General features: G+C 32.5%; 1 protein-coding gene across 14 annotated transcripts in view; it reads left to right on the forward strand.

The window, feature by feature from the left end:
- Nucleotides 1–20721, forward strand: part of LOC125063214 (tropomodulin) — a 50419-nt gene that overhangs the window by 22128 nt on the left and 7570 nt on the right. For 4 of the 14 annotated variants that reach the window (XR_007119481.1, XM_047669527.1, XM_047669528.1 and 1 more), the window contains exons 1-4: nt 17446–17572; nt 17754–17906; nt 19005–19172; nt 20069–20192. Coding sequence is in view for 10 of the 14 variants with exons in the window: in XM_047669527.1 (XP_047525483.1) it covers nt 17781–17906; nt 19005–19172; nt 20069–20192 (418 nt within the window). In the remaining 4 variants the exon portion in view is untranslated. Of the gene's footprint in view, nt 1–629; nt 927–17438; nt 17573–17753; nt 17907–19004; nt 19173–20068; nt 20193–20721 lie in introns of those variants that run through there. The other 10 variants (XR_007119478.1, XM_047669518.1, XM_047669519.1 and 7 more) reach the window with 6 other exon arrangements.

A 20721-nucleotide genomic window follows, 5' to 3' on the forward strand; every position in this document is an offset into this window, starting at 1 on the left:
AAAACACACATACACGTATCAAAAAAAAGCACTTATTTACTCACAGATGTCCAAAGTATATGATTTTGGTCAAAGCAACTGAGCGTTTTTTAAGACAGTTTATGCCGCGTACCAGCTGCCCACTGAAGTATTTACGAACCAATTCGACTTAGGGTCCTTCAAGAAAAAGGCGTACCAATTCTAAAAAGACCGGCAACGCACTCGCGAGCCCTATGGCATTGAGAGTCACCATGGGCAGCGGTACCAATAACATCGGATGAGCCTCCTGTTACATAAAAAAAGCAATTCGTAAGGTTTGCAATTCAGTTACGTGGAGTTCCAAATACACATTGAGCTGCAATATTTTATTCTAGAACTAAAGGTAGGTTATAGACTTATCACTTTTAAAATAATAGAAATGTGACAGAAGCCATTACTGTCACATAAAAGTCTCAAGCGCGCGCGCACAATATCGCATAAAAAAATAGCAAAATTATTCGCGTAACAAAACGTTGGTTTAGTATCAATTTGATTTTATTTGTGTAAAGGTCGCACCTACACTTAGCTCTCTCGACTAGATCGTCCAACTAATAATAATCGCGCATGTGAAATGTTTTGGCTGGTGCTTTTTGTTCGCGCCGGTTATTTCAGTTTTCCAGTAGGATTCTGGGCAAGATCAGCTCTAGCCGTCTCCTCCGTCGTCGTAACAAACTTACCTTGATCCGCGATACACAGTATGCCTTGAAGAGATGCCGTCATAAAAGGCATGGCTCTTATTGTGTTGGTGCAGTGGTTTAAAAGTGCGAAATAAGTGAACGGTGTAAATTAAGTTAAACATAATGACGGAGTTCTTTGGATCATGGAACAAAGACGGCGAGGAGGTGGAGGAGACCGTGGAGACAGTGGAAACTGTCACAAGAACTACGCGTCGAGTCCAATCCCCATCAGTGAGCATATTTCCCTATTAAGATCGCGGCCTTGATCGTGACTTCCTCAGGTGTATTTTTGCCGTGACGTCTTATTTACTGCCGCTCTGGTATTTGAAGATAATTTTCACTTCACCTGCCTTTGATCTTAGTGATTCCTGCATCCTCGGTTTGCGGGCAAGATATTTTCTCCTCGGTATCTTTGTTCTAGTGTTTATTTTGGACGGCAGCAATTTGATGTCACGGGCGATGTCATAGGCGCTGATATTAAACAGAATGCAAGGTGAAGGAAATACGTGTGCCAGGCAAATCTTGTATTATATGACGCACCCGCTACCTACCTCTAAAAATACAGAATTTCTAATGTTGAATTCAGAATGTGCTCGTATACAATATTTTTATATCACACTGGAGCATTCCAACTGTTTCTCAATGTTGTATTTTAAGAGTGACGAATTAAAACTTGTAAAAAAGTTGGTTATGATTCGAATATTTGATTTGATTTCTACTTATTTGTTCTTGTCTAATTGAACATATATAGTTCAACAAAAATAAAAATGAAATAACAAGTTACTACTTAAGTTATAGTTACTTACGGATTCTTAAGGATAAAATAATGAAAGAATACTGTTGTTGCAAAAAAATCAAAATTGATGGAGAATTTTTAAATCTCTGTGAACAAGCGTTAATTATTAAAATAAGATAGATCTTTAAGTAATTATGTATACAATAATATTACAATGTATATATTCATTAAAAGAAAATCTGTTAACTACATTTGACGAAAACAAACTGTTTCTTCTACTGATTCAGTCCATTGTCTCTTTGAACGATAGGTTTTTTCGATAAAGTTCTCCTAACTTTCTTAGCTATATAAGCTAGCATATCTCTAGATAGAACGCCATTATTTAAAAAATCTGAATATATGTTTGTACAACCTTAACGCGAAAACTAGGCATCTGAATATAGGTGGAAAAGTCTGTATGAACATAGTAATTCAAGTGGAAATCAGTAACATATATAAAAGCAATAATTCTTAGCATCCATTGTTCAAAGAATACAAAAGTACAAAGGGCCATTCATGTTGTAATTTAAACAATGTATGTATGTTTCATTACTTGACTAAAATGAATTTATTTTGTAGGAATTTTCACGCATTTCGCATTGCCTATATCTAAAATTCTGAACAATTAAGCATTATCTATGGCGGGAAATCGCTTGATCTATTGAACCGATTTCGAAAATTCTTTTACCAATAGTAAGCCACGCTATGTATGAGTATCATAAGCTATATAATAACCCGAAAAATTAAAAAACTTTTCCCTGGTTTTGCAAAGTCGGAGAACAAACGGCCAAACGACGCCTTCGTTTGGCCGTTTGTTCTTACGAACGCTGCAAAGCCTTAACGACAAGAGATAGGTAATATATTCTTGATTTGTAGGAAAAAGTTGTAGATCTTGATAATATACAAAAAAGTCATTTTATATAACTTTTATATTATATAAATCAAGCCGCGTCTATCTGTCGATAAAGTAATTTTTCAAAAAATTTAAAAATTTACTGCGATTTTCACCAATATTATAATATACGTAATGATTCTTGATAAACGTTTATAATTTTTCAAGGTTTACAAGTCTCGGATCGCTAGTTTATAATAAAGGAAATGTATTTTATACGTCACATTTAAAATTATTTTTAGGAAATGTTGATAGTAAAATAATATATATAATATTAATAAATTATAAGAATATTATTAAAATATAATAATAAATTAACGTCAATTTAATCCAAAGTTAAATTTAGTAATAAATAGATAATTAATTCGAAAATGCTGAATATTATATTGTTTGATATAGATATTTATTTAAGTGGATACAAATAGCATAAACGGTATTTTTATTACATTTTTCTCTCTCTTAATATTAAGATCCTGTGTGATATAGTTTTTAATTTAATAATATTGTATAACTCAAGTCTTCAGCGGCATATATATAATAGTAATATAAAGTAAATAATTCCCTAAGTTAAAATACCAAAAACATATAGACTAAAACCACATTTTGACGAAAGATTTATCGGTCTGCTCTCAATTTAAAAAACAATGCACCTTACTGTATACAAACCCCAAAAAGAACTGAACTATATATAAGAACAATATTGGCAGGACCAATTTGACCAATTATAGGACAAATTTGAACCTTGAAACAATTAGTGACGCCACAACCCACAGTCTTGGCGAGATTCTGTTTCTTTTTCCTTTATTCGCAAGCCAAAGATCAACGGATGTATCGAGTACATCGGTCATCAGTGTTGGGCAGTGGATATGCTGGTTCCTCGCGATGTTTTCATCATATTAGCATCAACAAACGAGGATGCAAACGCTGTACATTAAAAATGTCTGGTCATTTACATATGAATTCATTTTTTTCAAATCGCCACAAAAAAATTGCGAAAATAAACAAACGATACTAAAAATAGATTTTGGCTTCTATTGTTATTAAAATTCCTCATTCCAAATATATTGAATTCCTCATAAAGAATAAAATGTCTGAGATTGAGCTATTCTATTTGCATTGTAACATTTTAATAGTCGTATATGGGGCTACGCACGGGGTCGACGCACGCGCCTCTAAACCACCATAATGTTTATATTTGTGGTGAAACTAGACAGAAATACACAGGAAATTCCTCATTTTACGCTATGTGGTGAATGTGGTACACTCACACCCACTGGTCACACGTCTAATATATCTAGGTTAGTACTAATGCGGAATTTTTGCGATATTTTTTAAGGTTTAAGGCTTATCAAAAATTATATATGACTAAATAATTATATTGGACTTAAACGTAACTAATATATGGTTGTTTATAACATATACTTGCAATAATATGGAATTATTGAAATATTTATATGAAGATTCGTGATAATTAAAATTGATAAGACTAAAAGACTCATTGGTCTAGTGGTAAGTACCCCTGACTGCGAATCCATGGGTCCTGGGTTCGATCTCCGGCTGAGACGAACATCGATGTGATGAGCATTTGGTGTTGTGCTTAGGTCTTGGGTTTTTAAATATGTATTTATATGTCTATCTATCTATAATATGTATGTATATCCGTTGCCTAGTACCCATAACACAAGCTTCACCAGCTTAGCATGGGACTAGGTCAATTGGTGTGAATTGTCTTTTAAAAAAAACAATATTAAAAAAATTAAAAGAGATGATATTAGAAGTTACCAATAAATTACCTAATTTAGTAGGCATTTTTAGGCATCCATTTTACTTCTGATTTTTTCATTCTACTACGCGATTTTTGTTAAATGAAAGAGTTCTATAACTCCCAATTCCAATCACCTTATCCATCCTGCTGTTCTTCCAAAGCTGGACTAGGGCACCTCTATGCAGGGACATAGAGTTGAAACTTTTTTATGCCTGTTTCATTGTAAAATATTCATATTAAATCAGTATACCGTATCATTCGATTCGAAGACAATCTTTCTAAAGTTAGTAAATTTATATTTGGGGATTAAAAAGATTGGCGGAGAGTTTATTGCCAGTTCTTCTCTTCCGTTCTACGCCCTTGATTTGAGAACTGGCAGTAAATTTAGAAGCATTTAATGTATATTTCTTTTTTGACGTTTATAAGTGTACATTGTGCTACCTATATGAATAATGATTTTTGACTTTTATAACTAAAAACTGATTTTTTCAAAAATGTACTTACCTTATAATTCATACTTGAAGATGCAATGAATGCGTTGTTCAGGTAAACCTGGAAATTAAGTCAATCAGAACACAACATTTGTGCATGCAAAAATGCACTGTAATCCCAGAAAACAAAGGTTATTTTGTTATGCAAAAATATCTACATATCTTTCTGGTTCACTGGACTCATAAAGTTTCGTCAGTGAACTGGATGAGCGCGTTGACAGCCCACCAAAGTGCTAATTGCCTCGGACAAGCTAACTAAATACGATAATGAATGTTTGCGAGCACACAGGAATGGAAAACACTTGTGACACGTCAATATTCTTAAAGACTTTTTATCCCCGCTTGGCACCTTTTGGCTTTATATACTGTAAACAAATTAATTTCGGAAGGATTCCTTTTTTAAATTATTTATTATTAAATATCGAGCATAGACGACAGATAATAGTCTGCTAGTCTATGGTGATTAATAGGATGACGTGTCCTAACTCAAAATATTAGAAGCTTATAAATCACTTCTCGCGTTCTATCATCTTGGCGGAGTTCAACTATAACAGAGTTCAGAAAAACAAAAGAACATAGTATAAATATAAACCTTTATTCAATACCTATTCAGAGAAAAACGAGCTCTAATATTAGTAAACAAAGTCCAGAATCGCATTACAATGTTCATGTGATACAACGTTATAGAAATGCTTTAGGTCGACTCGAAAATAGCACAGAGCGCCTCTCCCCGCGAGATACGTACATTTTTGGAAGTCAAATAAAAAGTATGTTCTAAAAATACATGAAATGCAAAGGTTAGCTAAATAAATGTCAGCGAGATTAAGTCGGATGTCGTGAGCTTAATCTTGTGTTTTGTTTGTAGCCAGTAACAATGCGATGTTTTTACTACCAGCAGTTCAGTACACACGTTGCAAAGGCCACACGACATTCTATTTGTGTGCTTGATGTGCTTTTAAAAGCGTGTTTTTTAGTTTTTTTTAACTATTATTTATTATCTTTATAACCTTTTATCATTGTTTTTATCCAGGTAAAGACAAGAGAAGAAGTCCTTGAAACTTTTAGTGCATAATCCTTCTTTTATTACTCAATCCTAAGCTCTTTCCGTCTACAGCTAATACTTCCTGTTATGTTACGTGAAGTGAATAAGTCGCTCCACAAATCCCCAGCTAAATCTGTTTCAGAACATCAACATTACCGATATAATGTACTAAATGTGTTCGTAAACACGAATCGAGTACCATGACGCCTATACACCGATAAAATTAATAAGAGCTCTAGATTATTAAATGATATTGCCATATTTAATACTTGGTGAGTGGTTTGCGTAGAATATCCTAAAGTACATTGTTTCAAGGTTTCCAACAAAATGTAATCGTAATTTTATTTTTGTTCATTTATACATTTCTTGTAGTCTCCCTTAGTAATTCTTATAATTTTTCCTTACCAGGTTTAGATGGAATAATTCGCGTGTTAGCGACACTGCCGCCAGTGGCCTCAGTAATAATTTATGTTACATGTTTTAATATGTGCTATTATTGCAACGAAGTATTAATAAATAAAAGTCATGGAAATTTAACTCGCCATTTTGGATTTTGTGAATAAATCCTATATATTAATTCGTCATATAATCCTTGCTTAAGCATCTCATAAGAAATTATTCCTATTCCTTTTAGAAAAGTCCCGTACGCCGATGCATGTTCTTCGTACATCGCACGGGAACGTTTTTGGACCCTTACACTAAAATTAGGATCAGATCAAATTAACAGGTTTTCATTTCACAGATTCCCTATGAGTATGATAAAATTATTATTACGAATGTTTTCTTTGATGCAGACTTTTATTGTTATAAATTATTGCTCTGGTGAGACTAACGTGTGGCTAGGAAATGAGTCAAATATTATAAATGCTGCCTGTGGGCGGACAATGACCTTGCTATTTCATCGCGGAATGTCCACTACGCTGTTCCTACTTGCCCTACTGATACAAAATATCAATAACTTTACACAGCATGTAAAACCTCGCTTTCACATTATTTATTACATATCATGGAGTTATAAACAAATGATTTGAATAAAATTAGTTCCCATATTTTAATAAACTCCGTTAAAATGCAATTAATAGCAACGTTGGACTTTTTAGGTATAGAATCTTGAAAAATTATGTAAAAAGTGTGTATTCACAATGTTAATAACAAGATTACATAGGATCAAAAGCGTGAGATGTGCGTCGTTAGAACTCACGTAGGCGGCCTATTGAGGTTTATCGTTAAATTAATGTAAATTGGGGAGCTGCCTTCTATTGGAAGTGACAGAGCAAGAAAACATGTTTTTTATATGTATCAATTACCTTGACTGTGCAAGCTGAAAAACAACTAGTCAAATAACGGCAACACTATTTTTTTAATAGATTTTTTATATTCAATCCTGATCAATATGTACCCAGGGCCGCCCCCTTCAGAGCCTGTGTGCGAAACCTATGAAGTGCCTCTTTTTGCACGAATCTTCATGTTTCAAAGTTTTTTTTTATGATTTGTTAAATTTGACCGAAAAATGTTCTCCTATTTTATATACTTAGATTATATTTTCCTAAATAAGTAAAAACCAGTTTACTTCCGCTTGATTATTCAGGAATGGAACGGACGTTGCTTCAGCGTAATCATCTTAAATTATGTAGCGAAATATATGTTTTGTTATTTAAATTGGTACCTACTTACGTGTAACAAAATTGTTTCGGTAGCGGCGCCCTTATTGTCTTGGCGCCTGTATGCGCAGCACACTGCGCACAGAAGCGCGGCGCGGCCCTGTATGTGCCTTAAAAAGAGCAGTGTTCTCCTAGTGGCTTCAGTGTCTCTTATCCCTGAGCTGATAGGTTCGAACCGACCATTAGACTGAAGACGTAAGGAAAGCGGCATGTCTTAGACCCAAAAAACCTCGATGGTGTCGACGGTGCAGGTCCTTGTTAGGCGAAGAAGGCGCATCACCTCTTCATAAGAAAAGCAACTAATCACAAAACAGATACAGATCTGAGGCACAGACCTAAATGTTGTAGGTGTTTTTTATACCTTAAAAATAGTAAAAGAATTTAACTTGAGAGCGGGACCTGGGAGCGGCATGTCAGACCAGAGGAACAACTTTCTAAAATACTTAATCAAATATATTAATAATTAGGCTCCATAAAAATTTAATAACTATAATGTAACTGTCTAACTAAAATGTCGGGCAATATAAAGTTAATTTGTGATGCTATTTAGCACCTTTATTGTCAATGATCGGGCATTTTTAACCATGTAAATCGACTAATCGACTATTTGTATCATGCCTGACTTGCGTTATGACTGTATTAACAGCTGTACTGTGGCTGTATGAGTTTATAAAGTGTCAACGATTACTTAAGTAATAAGTAATTCTTTATTAAATCTATTGTCTATAAATCACAACATTGTTTTGTGGATGTGTGACAGGACATTTCTAAGTTGCGGGTGGGTAACTGGGTAGGTTTTTCGAGGTATAAAAAAGCGCAATAATCTTTACTACAAACAGATTAAATTTGAAATAAATTAAGCTCAAATCAGCTATATGTGGGTGAGTATTAGCCTTAATCGTCTCCCGTCTCCGTAAAAGTAGCATTCTTGGACTTAAAGCATAAATTTTCCATAAGCGTCTCTTTATAGGCGTGTACTGATATTTGAACTAAAATAATATTTTTGTAATTTAAAAAAAATCATAAACGTTAACAAACTCATTTGGCACTACATAATCTATGTAAATAAGATTATTTTACATAAATTATTTACGACACCATTACATAATATACGTAACTGATTAGCAAGGATATTCAATTATAATAAATAACTGGTTTTAATTCATGGTTGTTATACACAATGATATACAATAATATGTGTTCTTGTCCAAATAAATTTATCGTAATTAAAGTACAAAATAAAAATATATAATCTGTTTATTTAAAACGAAAAATACCCAATATTATTTTAAATTTGAATAGATGTTGATTCCTCAACAGCAAAATGGTTGAAATAAAATCTGGAAAAAGTTGCGATTTGTTCTGACAATACAAACAAAACGTCTTTTCCTTGGGGACAGCAATAAGTCGTTAGTAAGGAGGCTCTTTGATCCTTAGTGATTTCTCTATCTAGAGTCTATGCTAATGACAAACTATGTTCTCATTTCAACTAATAATAGACCACAAGCCCATGAACAAAAAATACCTGTGAAATGACCCAACGTGAATTACGCTTAGAAGGCTGTTACTATATCTGAAAATAGCTCTGAGCACTATGCCGTCATTTCTGAGCGGTACATGTGAGTACGTGAGTGAATGGACTTTCTCAGGTACAATGGGGGAATTTCGACTAATTATTAATGTACGGCTTTGTTATAAGTGTATAGATGATTAAAAATAAATGTCGAAAAACCTAGTGCCGTACAAAAGTGATAGTGCCGGAAGTCGGTGCAAATTTTTAATTCGACGACAGTTGCAGAAGCAATATAGGTCATTTATTACTGTACGGCATTTGTGTGATTCCTTTTGGACACATATACAGATACTTTACCCGTAAACGCCGTACATATTCCCAGCGGAGCGGTCGAAAGCCAAGGGTCACAACATATGTCTGATTAGCATATAGGTGATGATGATATGAATCATCATAAAATTAAATGATCTTGAGAGTACTTCACAAATAGATAACATTTTCCAGCATGCCGTACATTTTTTGTGGAACACATAGGTGTATGGGGTAAATTACTTTTCTCAGAAAAGAGTCATTTTCCGGTGACTTTTATCTGTACGGCAATAACACAGGTTATTAATACTTTAGACAATCTTCAATAAAAGATAAATGCCGTACACTTTCGATAGTCCGCTACCACCGCCTACCAATACAGGGCGTCCCAAAGTTATGGGAAATGAAGGGAACGTACCTTAATTATCGTAGATAGGGTATTTTACTAAAAGAAGACTTTATGTTATTTTTAAAAGTTATTAATTCTGCATTCAAAGATTTTTTAAAAATTACTTGCCTCGTCTGGGAATCGAACTGACTTTAATGTAAAAAAAAAACACCCCTACTTTTATGATGCCAATCGAAAGAATGGCCAAAACTAATAACTCTCCTTAAGTAACATAGTATTTTAAAAGAAAGGAACAGCGTGAATATATCTTTTTAATCAAATTAAAAACATTATCTATCGTATTCGGCCTAAAAAAATCCCCTACGAGTCTGTTACTTTAGAAAAGTTATTAGGTTTTGGCCATTCTTTCGATTGGCATCATAAAAGTAGGGGTGTTTTTTTTTTAATTTAATCCGGTTCGATTTCCAGACGAGGCAAGTAGTTTTTAAAAAATCTTTGAATGCAGAATTACTAACTTTTATAAATAACATAAAGTCTTCTTTTAGTAAAATACCCTATCTGCGATATTTAAGGTACTTTCCCTTCATATCTCATAACTTTGGGACGCCCTGTAATATATATATTTTTGTTAAAAATATTTTTCCTTTACCTCTCTCTGCTGGTACGATAAGGCTGTAAATATACTTTACAGCCTTATGGTAGTATACTCAGATATGTACAGTTATTAATGACCTTAAGGGACACCTCAAACGTCGTCGAAGTTTTTATCAGCTGTAAAGAATAATCTGGAGTAAAATGTACGGCATCTGGTTTTTTTTGTTTATTTATATTTGTTACATATAAAATAACAATAATCTTTGAAAATATTACTCCCCATATTACTCTAGGAGCATTTGAAAAGTCATCTAAATTTCGGAAATTTCATATATTTTTTATCATAATATTTTTATTTGTTACCATTTATAATGAACGGCTATAATGTACAACGGTAATATTTAGTAACATTATGTAAAAAAACAAGTTGCCGTACATTATTCTCTGATCTTACAGCAGTAAGAACTTGGTAAATCCTGAAATTTCGATAAATATTTAATTACACAAATATTAACTATAATATTTGGACGGCATAATTATAAAACATTATTGTCCGTGTTAAATAATATTTTGAACATGTTGCCGTACATTTTACAATGACCTTAGGGTATATGGGTGTAGGGGTAGGGTTCCGACCCTTGGCTTTCGACCGCTCCGCTGGAAATATGTACGGCGTTTACGGGTAAAGTATCTGTATATGTGTCCAAAAGGAATGACACAAATGCCGTACAGTAATAAATGACCTATATTGCTTCTGCAACTGTCGTCGAATTAAAAATTTGCACCGACTTCCGGCACCATCACTTTTGTACGGCACTAGGTTTTTCGACATTTATTTTTAATCATCTATACACTTATAACAAAGCCGTACATTAATAATTAGTCGAAATTCCCCCATTGTACATGAGAAAGTCCATTCACTCACGTACTCACATGTACCGCTCAGAAATGACGGCATAGTGCTCAGAGCTATTTTCAGATATAGTAACAGCCTTCTAAGCGTAATTCAGGTTGGGTCATTTCACAGGTATTTTTTGTTCATGGGCTTGTGGTCTATAAGTATAACCATTAATAATTTATCAGCAATCACGCCCAACGCGTACCAAATTCATGATTTACGAGTTTTTACGCAAAAAGTTGCAAACTGTTCCACTTTGGCCGTTTAGGTAAAAACTAGTTTCACAAAACACTTGCGTGTTGAAATTTAATTTTACGCTATTTTCTATTTAGGTGAAATACTTAAAAAGTCATTTATTCGAACCGCAAAGTTATAATTACATTTTAATTATACTACAGGAATATCACATTTCAACTATACACATTTTAACTATTCTGAGTTCACACGTTTTGTCTCGCATAGACAATAAAAGTGGACTTATTTCTAATGTCTTGCCTTTTAATCCCAGTCTCTACTCTTCGGTTAGTTAACATATAAATCGTTTCGCAAATATTCTTGAGATCAAAACTCGTAATAGCACCTCAGCAATTCTCCTGTCGGTCGTTTGCGTGAGTTTCTTAAGTAGCATGCTTAGAACGACCCCTTAGATTGCTGTCTAAAACATTGTAACTATGAAGCATTTGACTTTTCCATATACTTCATGCAGCTAGTAATGGAATTGCAATTGAAACGCAGTCGAGCACAAACCACTAACCGAAACCAACCGTGTCGTAATAACGATTTATCAAACAATTACCTAATACGTGTTTTGTTACCAATTATTAACGTCGAAGTATTTGCAATTTGTCTCATGCGTGCGCATGAAACATTTTTAATAACGTACAGCAATCTTACGGAACAATCGTTTGAAGTCCTCGTGTGGTCAGAAACATTACTGTTTCATTAATATTCTATGATGACAAATAAAACCAACACATTAAAGAAAATACTGGTAAACGTACAAGCTGCTTTAACAAATTGAGTAAACTCTACGGCTTAAACATTGAGACACTGAGGATTTATGGAGCCTAGAAATAGATACGAGAATTTAATTTTAATACATCTTTCATGGCCCACCAGTTATAAATCTATCTTTCTCAGTCTTCGTCATAAAACTTTACCATAAACTCGACCTAGATAATAAACATTATTAGAACTTTAGAATTTACTGTGATGAGTCAAAGCGTTTCATTTATTTTCTAATGACAGTACTGTAAGAATTATAATATTGTCTAGTTCATGTGAGTATCAAAAAACTAACATTTTACCCTCATTTATAAAACTGTCCCGATGTTTCCTAAACGGAAATAACGTTTATGCATAATTTAAATAATAATACAACTGTGATAGCGCTGTTTAATCCGGTAAAGTTGTAAGCTCGCCTTACTTGATATGACTTTTGTCTTTGCAACGGAAATTATGTGCCTTGAGTCACTTAACGTTCGCAGCATGCGTTGTCAACGACGGAAACGGGAAAACGGTAGTACGCTATTTAATTATATAATTATGAAAATTATACATAATATATTATCCATTCGAATTATATAATAAGTGTTGCCTAATTGCTGGAACGCGCCTATCAACCCTGTGCGTTCGAATAACGGCTGTGTACCAAATTAAAAATTCTATCTAAGCGCGTATTTAACACTTGCTCAGACGGATAAGAAAACACGCAAAGAAAGCTCAGAAATAAAAATAATGATCAAGAAACAGATACAGAAAGGTTGTACGCCACTGTTTTTTTGCTTGTAGGTATAATCTACCTTTTGGCACAAGCAGGGCGCAAGAGCAGTATTAACCTAGTGGTTTTCCCGTTGCGTGCAATTCTAAATCAATATCTCGCATTAACTACGGCTGTGTATATCTGTAGATTTTCTTTGCTTGTGAAGAAAACATCGTGAGAACACGGACTTGTATGTCAGACTCAAATATATGTTTCTCAAGCGGAGAAATCTGATCAACTTTTAACATTTAATAACTCTGAAACATATGCAGACAAGACTTTTAAAGAGTTATAGAGAATCTGGGAATATAATCAAAATATCATTTATTCGTGTAAAACATGAATGCTTCTATTACATTTACTACCAGTTCTCAAATCAAGGACGTAGATCGAGAAGAACTGGCAATAAACACAAATAAAACCATATTTATACCAGATATATTAAATTTATCTATGAATATAAACTAACGCTTATGAAATGTAATATAATTATATCAAAGTACCGAAACGTTTGACACGCTTCTGACTCATAGCTAATAACCACACAATAGTTACAGTTAGGTTTCCCATCCATAAACTTTATTCATTCAATCATGACTATTTTTTAGCCGATACCGTTTTATCGGTTTTTATTGCGAGTAACTGTGCGTTTGCAATAAATTATACTATCCATCTTTCCCCTAATAATTTTTCTTCATTAAATGCCACAGGGCCTAAAAATTACTTTTATTAGTAGTATTGGTATGACAAGTGACACGCACTGACAGCAGAGTATGCGGCCTTCCTGCGCATGCGTGTTGTAAAGATATCATAATATAATATAAAATATTTTAGGGTTAAAAACTGTACGTATTATTATCAAAATGTTTAGTTTATCGCAAAGTATGAGCAGTATAAATGACAAGTCCAACCCAAATACTTAAGTATTTTTCCAAAAAACGTTTGACATAAAGACTATCATTAGACGTAACACCTTACGCAATAGACATATTTATAAAAAGGCGGCGTGTAAAGCTTCCCGCTTGTCGGATATCCATCAGTCGTCGAGTGAAAGTCAATAAAATGCGATGAAACCATGTGAATTCACAAACACTTGATTGCGTACCTACCAATTTAATATGGCATGATGCAAACGGGTATTCGTAATGTCTTAACCTTGTGAGCACTTATTACAAAAATATATTTTACCCAGAAGTTATAACAATTATAGGTAGGTTATGGTATCTAAGATAAACAGTTACAAGGTTACAGTGGCACTTTATCATTAGATTATTTACTATCATATTTATGTATTATAAAACAATTTATTGAAGTGAAACTTCTTTATCGGGGTTGGCAAAAAATTTAGTGTAACATTTTTTCGTTACGCGTCACATTTTTCCGTTACGCGCCATCTTTTGAAGTGAAACTTCTTTATCGACGTATGGGAGAAATTTTGTAGCAGGTTACGCGCCATGTTGCTTTTTGAAGTCAACCTTCTTTATCGGCGTTGGAAAAAAATTTACACACATTTGTCACATTTTTCGGTTACGCGCCATCTTTTTCTTGTCCCTACCACGGTTGATCCGAAGAGATTCGAAGCCATTAGTAACAAAAATATATAATAACGATAACAATGATAGTAATATTAATAATTCTATTACAATTAATGAAATTCTGTAATAATCTTAGTACTACATAGTAGTACAGTAATAAGTTAAAATGAAATAATTGTATTTGTATTCATGTCTATGGTAATAAAAGCCTTTTGTTAAACTTTATCTAATTTAACTTTATTTAACCAATTTCTGTAAAGTTGCATATAGTAGATCATTTTTCGAAAAATAAGGTCATAAAGAAGTTTCACTTCTTACGTGTGTACACCTAGTACACGCACACATTTTTTTGATTTTAATATTTAGGTCTTGAGGTCGCCACCGGGTGTCAAATTTTAACAAAAATGACAGGATTGATGAAGGCCATGTAACGGTTACGTTGTTTTCATTAAGCGTATACACTATATTTTTACTATTAAATGAAACTCATATAATAATATATTAATCATTGTATTATATTAAATGTTCCTATATTCATTCATATCTCTGCGATTTTTATTCCCGAGAAAGTCAAGGCTTAAAAATATACGAAATAGAATCATTTCTGGATTTATTCTAAAATAGTACCTACTGCAACCTCAATGCTCTAGGTAAATGGAGTTTTCAAGTTGCAAGACCATATTTTAGTTGAAGTATGCTCGTATAAGTTGACTTGCGAAGCGCAGTGAAAAGTTGTTAAATACGTGGTAGGTTAGTACTTGTTAATTCTTCACTTTCTCACACGAAGGCATTGTGATTTTGCTTTTGAATACCAATTGTTCATGTGTGGAAGAAATATAAATTACCTTTGTAGAAACAACACGAAGTATTCGCTGTGACTAAACTATTGAGTACCTAGATGAGACACATTAATGTATTTTACGCACGTTAGTATGAGTATAAGTTGTATCAAAACTAATAGTTTAATTTCGTTAAAGTCTTCCAGGCTTGAAAAGTTCTCCAGATTCCATTTGTCGTACTGTTTCCCTCTCCTCAGCAGCAATTTTTGCTTTCAGTTTAGCATTTTCTATGTCTCGTTTTTTTTGTCTTTCTGCTTCTTCTTCTCTCCATTGGGCCTCCATTTTGCCATACAGCATTTGTTTACTAAAACCGTACATAATACCAACAGCTAATAGAGCATATCTTGCAGCTCGTATAAAAGGTGAAACTTGTACTGGTGGTCCATAAGGTAACGACATTGCCGTTAAAAATGATTAAATTTTTAAAGTGGACTACTTTTATGAACGTTTACAAATTTACCGCTGTTTTGACTTGACATTGAAATCATATTTTTTAAACACAGAGTACTATTTATTTCTCCTAGGTTCATTGACCTTTTTGGTCAACGAATCGGTTATGCATTTTGGAACGTCACTAGCCAGGAACATAGAGTATTATTTTATAAGATTTTTTAGAAGAAGAAGAAGAGATACAGAGGTTTAGATTTAAAAATACAGTTCGTGCAAGAATAATTTTCCTTGGGGCGTTTAAGTCAGATAATATTTCGTTTGTTAAAGTTTATGATAGGTTAAAAAGATGCCTTCGCCCTTCACATCTACTGTTTATTATTTAACTATTTACTACTTTTTATTCAAAAAGTGTAAAATTACAAAAAATAGTATTAATAAAATTGTTTAAATCATGTAAGTATTATTTAAATTAAGTTTAGACATCTATCTCGCAGTATTTTTTTTGGTTCTCAGAAGGCCAGTGCCCGATTGCAACTAAAATACCGTTTATCTGTAGCAAATAGCAACCACCAATTTTAGCAGACTGGCGATGCGCCAGCGGGTAGCCTGGCGTAATAGCGTGGTCAACAGAACCAAACATTTATCGAATCAATCAAGAGTCACTACAATTATTTAATATCATCATGTTACACAATATTTTTTTTTTCATGATATCTTAAATACATCGCCTTGGGCAGTTGCTAAGTTAGAGTGCTATTTCAATGTAGGTATATATATAAATATTTTTTATTTTTCTTATAGAAAAAGCCATATAGGTACTTACCATTAATATTTAATAGTATAGGTAAAGTACCTAGTTCCCTACAAAAGTTTCGTAATTTGAAAGATACACAAAGTCGTTAATGTTTCTTAGTTTAATAGGTCTTAATTAAGTATATTAATCAATAATACTAAAATATGAAAATCATATTTGAAGGCAAATTTTGAATATTTATTTAATTCATAACATGAAAGAAACCGATCACAAAGCCATACACTATTTATTTGAGGCGACTAATTTAACTAGGTATAATGGAAGTGCTTTAGTGAAATAGACATCTACATAGTACCTACATACTCGAACGACTAAAGTACGATCTCAATGAATAATAAGGAAGGTCGTGACTTCGTGACGGGAGTTCAATAGCAACAAGTCATTAGGCAGGCCAAGCATGAAATAGAATATTACACAATATTCTATTGTTGTTCAGAGATAATTGTAGTAGTATTTTGACATAAGCCATGACCTCCCATACCGAGGCAGTTAAATAAAGTTTTAAAATTGTTATTTTTTATTCATACGCAAAAGTTTTTATTTTGATTTACCTAATACGATATTTTGAAAACGCTAACAACTATTGTTGTTGTTATCATAACGGGTTAAGTACATAAAACTACTATGGTTTCGCATTGCGAAGCTGTACCTATTTATTATTGACTACAGCTGCAAACATTGTATGTTAGGTTAGGTAAGAGCCCTTATAATATTAACACCTGTAATATTTTTTTTAATAACACAGCAAAAAATTCTGACACGAAATTTTAATATAAAATAAGTGTATCATATCTATCTGTTTTACTGTTTATCTTTTTTTTTATTTGTAAGTACCTAATACTTGACAGTACTTTTTACTTTACATAGTTAACAATAAGCATCTTCACCAAAATTATGTAAAAATTCGTGAATAAAAATCTGGTTTGGGTGTTCCCGAAAAACTCAATACTTTGTTGACAAAAAACCGGTAATGAAACAAGCCTTTCACGACACCAAGACACTTACAAGTTGCGCTTCTCTAAGCACAGTCTGTCTCTTTTTTACACAAGGTACTATCGTAATTTTTATTCACTCCCACTTATGTGCATTTTTTCCTTTTCTGACTTCGTAATCGGTTTTCCAGTCTTTGATTGTCATTCATTCGCGTTAGACGGTGCTATTGGCGCTGTAAAAAACAATACCTGCTGTTTTGTAGTTTATAGAAATAAAGAAGTGATTCCAATACTTATTCGAAACATTCCACGTAAGGTTAAGTTTTAATCAAATAACACAGCATTGGTTTTCTGTTCTGTTGTGTGGGATTCATACAAACGTTCCCGTTATCGATTAATTTCTATGGGTGTGGTGTCGTGTTTATTTACCGTGTAGTCTCCTTATTATGTAATGATAAAGGATTTTATGTCAACGGTGTGATACTTTGTGTTTGCAGAAGTCGTCAAGTACGAAAACGACGACAATGACGACACCGGCCAAGTTGTACGGCAGAGAATTGTCCACATACGATGAAATTGATGTCGACGAACTTTTGTCGAAGTTGACACAAGAAGAGCTGACTATGCTCGCTAAGGAAGTAGACCCCGATGTAAGTTTTACCTCATTATTTTATATATTTAAGTTTAACTCTTTACACGGCAAAAATGAGTATTTAAGGTTAGTCTCACCATCGTAATTTATTCTGCTTTCTAAAAGTTATTAAGCCAAAAAGCAAAGATTTATTCCTTTAAAATGCAAATTAAAGGTATATAGTACATTGCTGTATACCTTTTGTATATAATAACTTTATCTAAAATTAGTAACAAAAATATATGGTTTAAATTCTTTTTTGAACATATCAAATTTAAGATAGAATTTTAAAAGTAGCATCATCTTTGTAATTGAAGATTACCTCATTCCGCCTTACAAGATGTTAAGGCATCTTTTAATGAATCTAAATGAATTTTATTATCACTGTACTCTGTAGTGTTAGGTGCAATCATGACTCATATTTTACTAACAATATGTTATCTTGAGTTCCATTTTATTGGAAAATAATACCTGCTACAATTAGATAAAGTTATATTAACACATTTATATAAAATAAGTAGCATAAAGATATTGTTATTTTTTTTGGCTTATCAGTTCAGTCTGTAAAACCTTATTTACTTGTTATTTAATGATTTGTGACAACAATTTATATATTTTTTAATATTCTTTATGTATCTGCAGTATATTTTTACCAGTATTGTGAATAAAAGGATTGTGTAAAGATTTCAAACTTTTATAGTCCTACTTTCTTGACAAACCTAATCATAAAACCTAATTAGTCTAATTTCACACTTTTAAATAGTATTTAACTGTTATTTTTCAACAAAACATAAACACAATAAAGTGCACCGCTGATTTAAAAACTGGTGAATAAAACAAAATTGATTGAATAGAAATTAGTTTAATAGAATAATAAAATCTAACCCTCTTATTCATAAAAACTAAATTGCTTCAATTGCACTGTTAAATTGTATTTTTGCCGTATTGAAGTGACGGATGAATACTTTTATTAAAACAATGCAATTATTTATATTTTATAAATAGTGTAAGTCTGTTTAAGACATGTGTACGTCAAAATTATTATAAAAGAAAAGTATTTTTATTCAATGTTTATGAACAAATATTTTATAACTTAATTAATCATCACCAATTTCAGGACACATTTTTACCACCATCTCAAAGGACAAACTATGCATGTGAAAAGGATCCCACTGGCCCGCTGAATCGTAAGAAATTGATTGAACATATTAATAAGCAGGCACTTGAGACGCCTGATAGGCCAGAGGTGAAACCATATGTCGCCGGTGTTGTTAGAGGGAAAAAGGTAAGCTCTAATTACTACACCCCTATCAAACTATACCTGTGAAATTTTAAATGCTTTAATTAATTTATGAATGTACTCATTATTGGTTTTTAGTATGTATTTGAAATTAAGAAAACTAAATATCTAATATACAGACACATAATACTGTGATCAATAGATAATGTGGTTTTAAATAATCTTTCAAGCTACAGTATTTGAAGCAATATTTATTTGTGAGTTTTTAAAATTATGATTTAAAAAATTATAGAAAACAGAACCTTATAAGAAAGTAATTATCGGAATTAACTTATGACAAGAATCCGCTTTCTATTAAAAATCTTTATAACATTGTTATTACATGTTAAACTTTTAGCAGGGGAAGTGATGAAGTCATACTTTACTTTTTGTGTAATTTAAATGTAAGTTATTCAAGGTTTTGAATTAACAAATTAAAAATTTTTATATCCATGTTTCCTTGTTCATTGTATCTCAATTTATTATTACACATACCTGCACTAAGATCCATGTCCTAATTTGTATCTCATGATATTTGTATGTGATCTTGGCCATGAAACTTCACACAGAAAAAATCATTTGACAGCACATGAATTAGGTTTAAGTTTGATTGACGTTTTAGAATATAGGCCTAAAGATTTATATAACAATATTATAGTAATTAGTGGCACTAAATTCTCTGCAACACTAGGAAAAATGATAAACCAATATATTAATTGAAAATATGTAGAATATACTTAACAAGTTGCAAATAAAATAATTATTAAGTTTTCGTCACATAATCATAAAATTCCTTTAGTTGAAAATGATTTAAATAAATCTCTTTATGCCTTTAAACCCAGCTGTTTTGTGAAGGTCAAAACATAAATAAATCTTATGTGATCCAAATTTGCAATTTTCAGTGGATTCCACCACCACCTCCAGAGAAAGTCCGTGATGCAGATGAACAAATTACAATAGATCTAGGTGATGAATATGAGCAGGCACTCACCTCTGCCTCACAGGAGGAAATCATTGACCTTGCCGGTGAGTCATTAGTTATTCTTTTTTATCAAAAAGTTAATTAGACATTGTAAGTACAAAAATGCAGGTTAGAAAAAAACCCATATTTTAATTAACAATAATAACATTTTAAAAGGCCAAATTTTTTAATGGATTTCACAAATCATTACTTAAATCTATGGCCTTTACTCCAAGGCATACTTTAAGTTAGTCTTGAAGGGAAAACTTTATATAGAAATATATTGCTGTTTTATTCATATTTTAGGATACAGGAAGAAGGTTATCTAACAAGGTTAGAATTAAAAAAAAATCATAAATATAATTTTCTTATAACATAAGTTGGCTAATTAAGGTTTACTTGTCCTAGAAACCTCTCGATCACAGGCTTCTTTGAGTGGCCTGGATTGGTTGTTGTCTCACATTCCGCAAGAAAACAGTTTCTATGTTACTATGCAAAAACACTTAATTAGTGAAAAACCAATCACAGACAAAATTGTCTGTGATTGGTGCCTTGTCTATGAAAAAAACAGATTCGATGTATAGGGTATTGATT

The sequence above is a fragment of the Pieris napi genome, chromosome 3 (genome assembly GCF_905475465.1).
Source record: "Pieris napi chromosome 3, ilPieNapi1.2, whole genome shotgun sequence".
NCBI classification, from domain to species: domain Eukaryota; kingdom Metazoa; phylum Arthropoda; class Insecta; order Lepidoptera; family Pieridae; genus Pieris; species Pieris napi.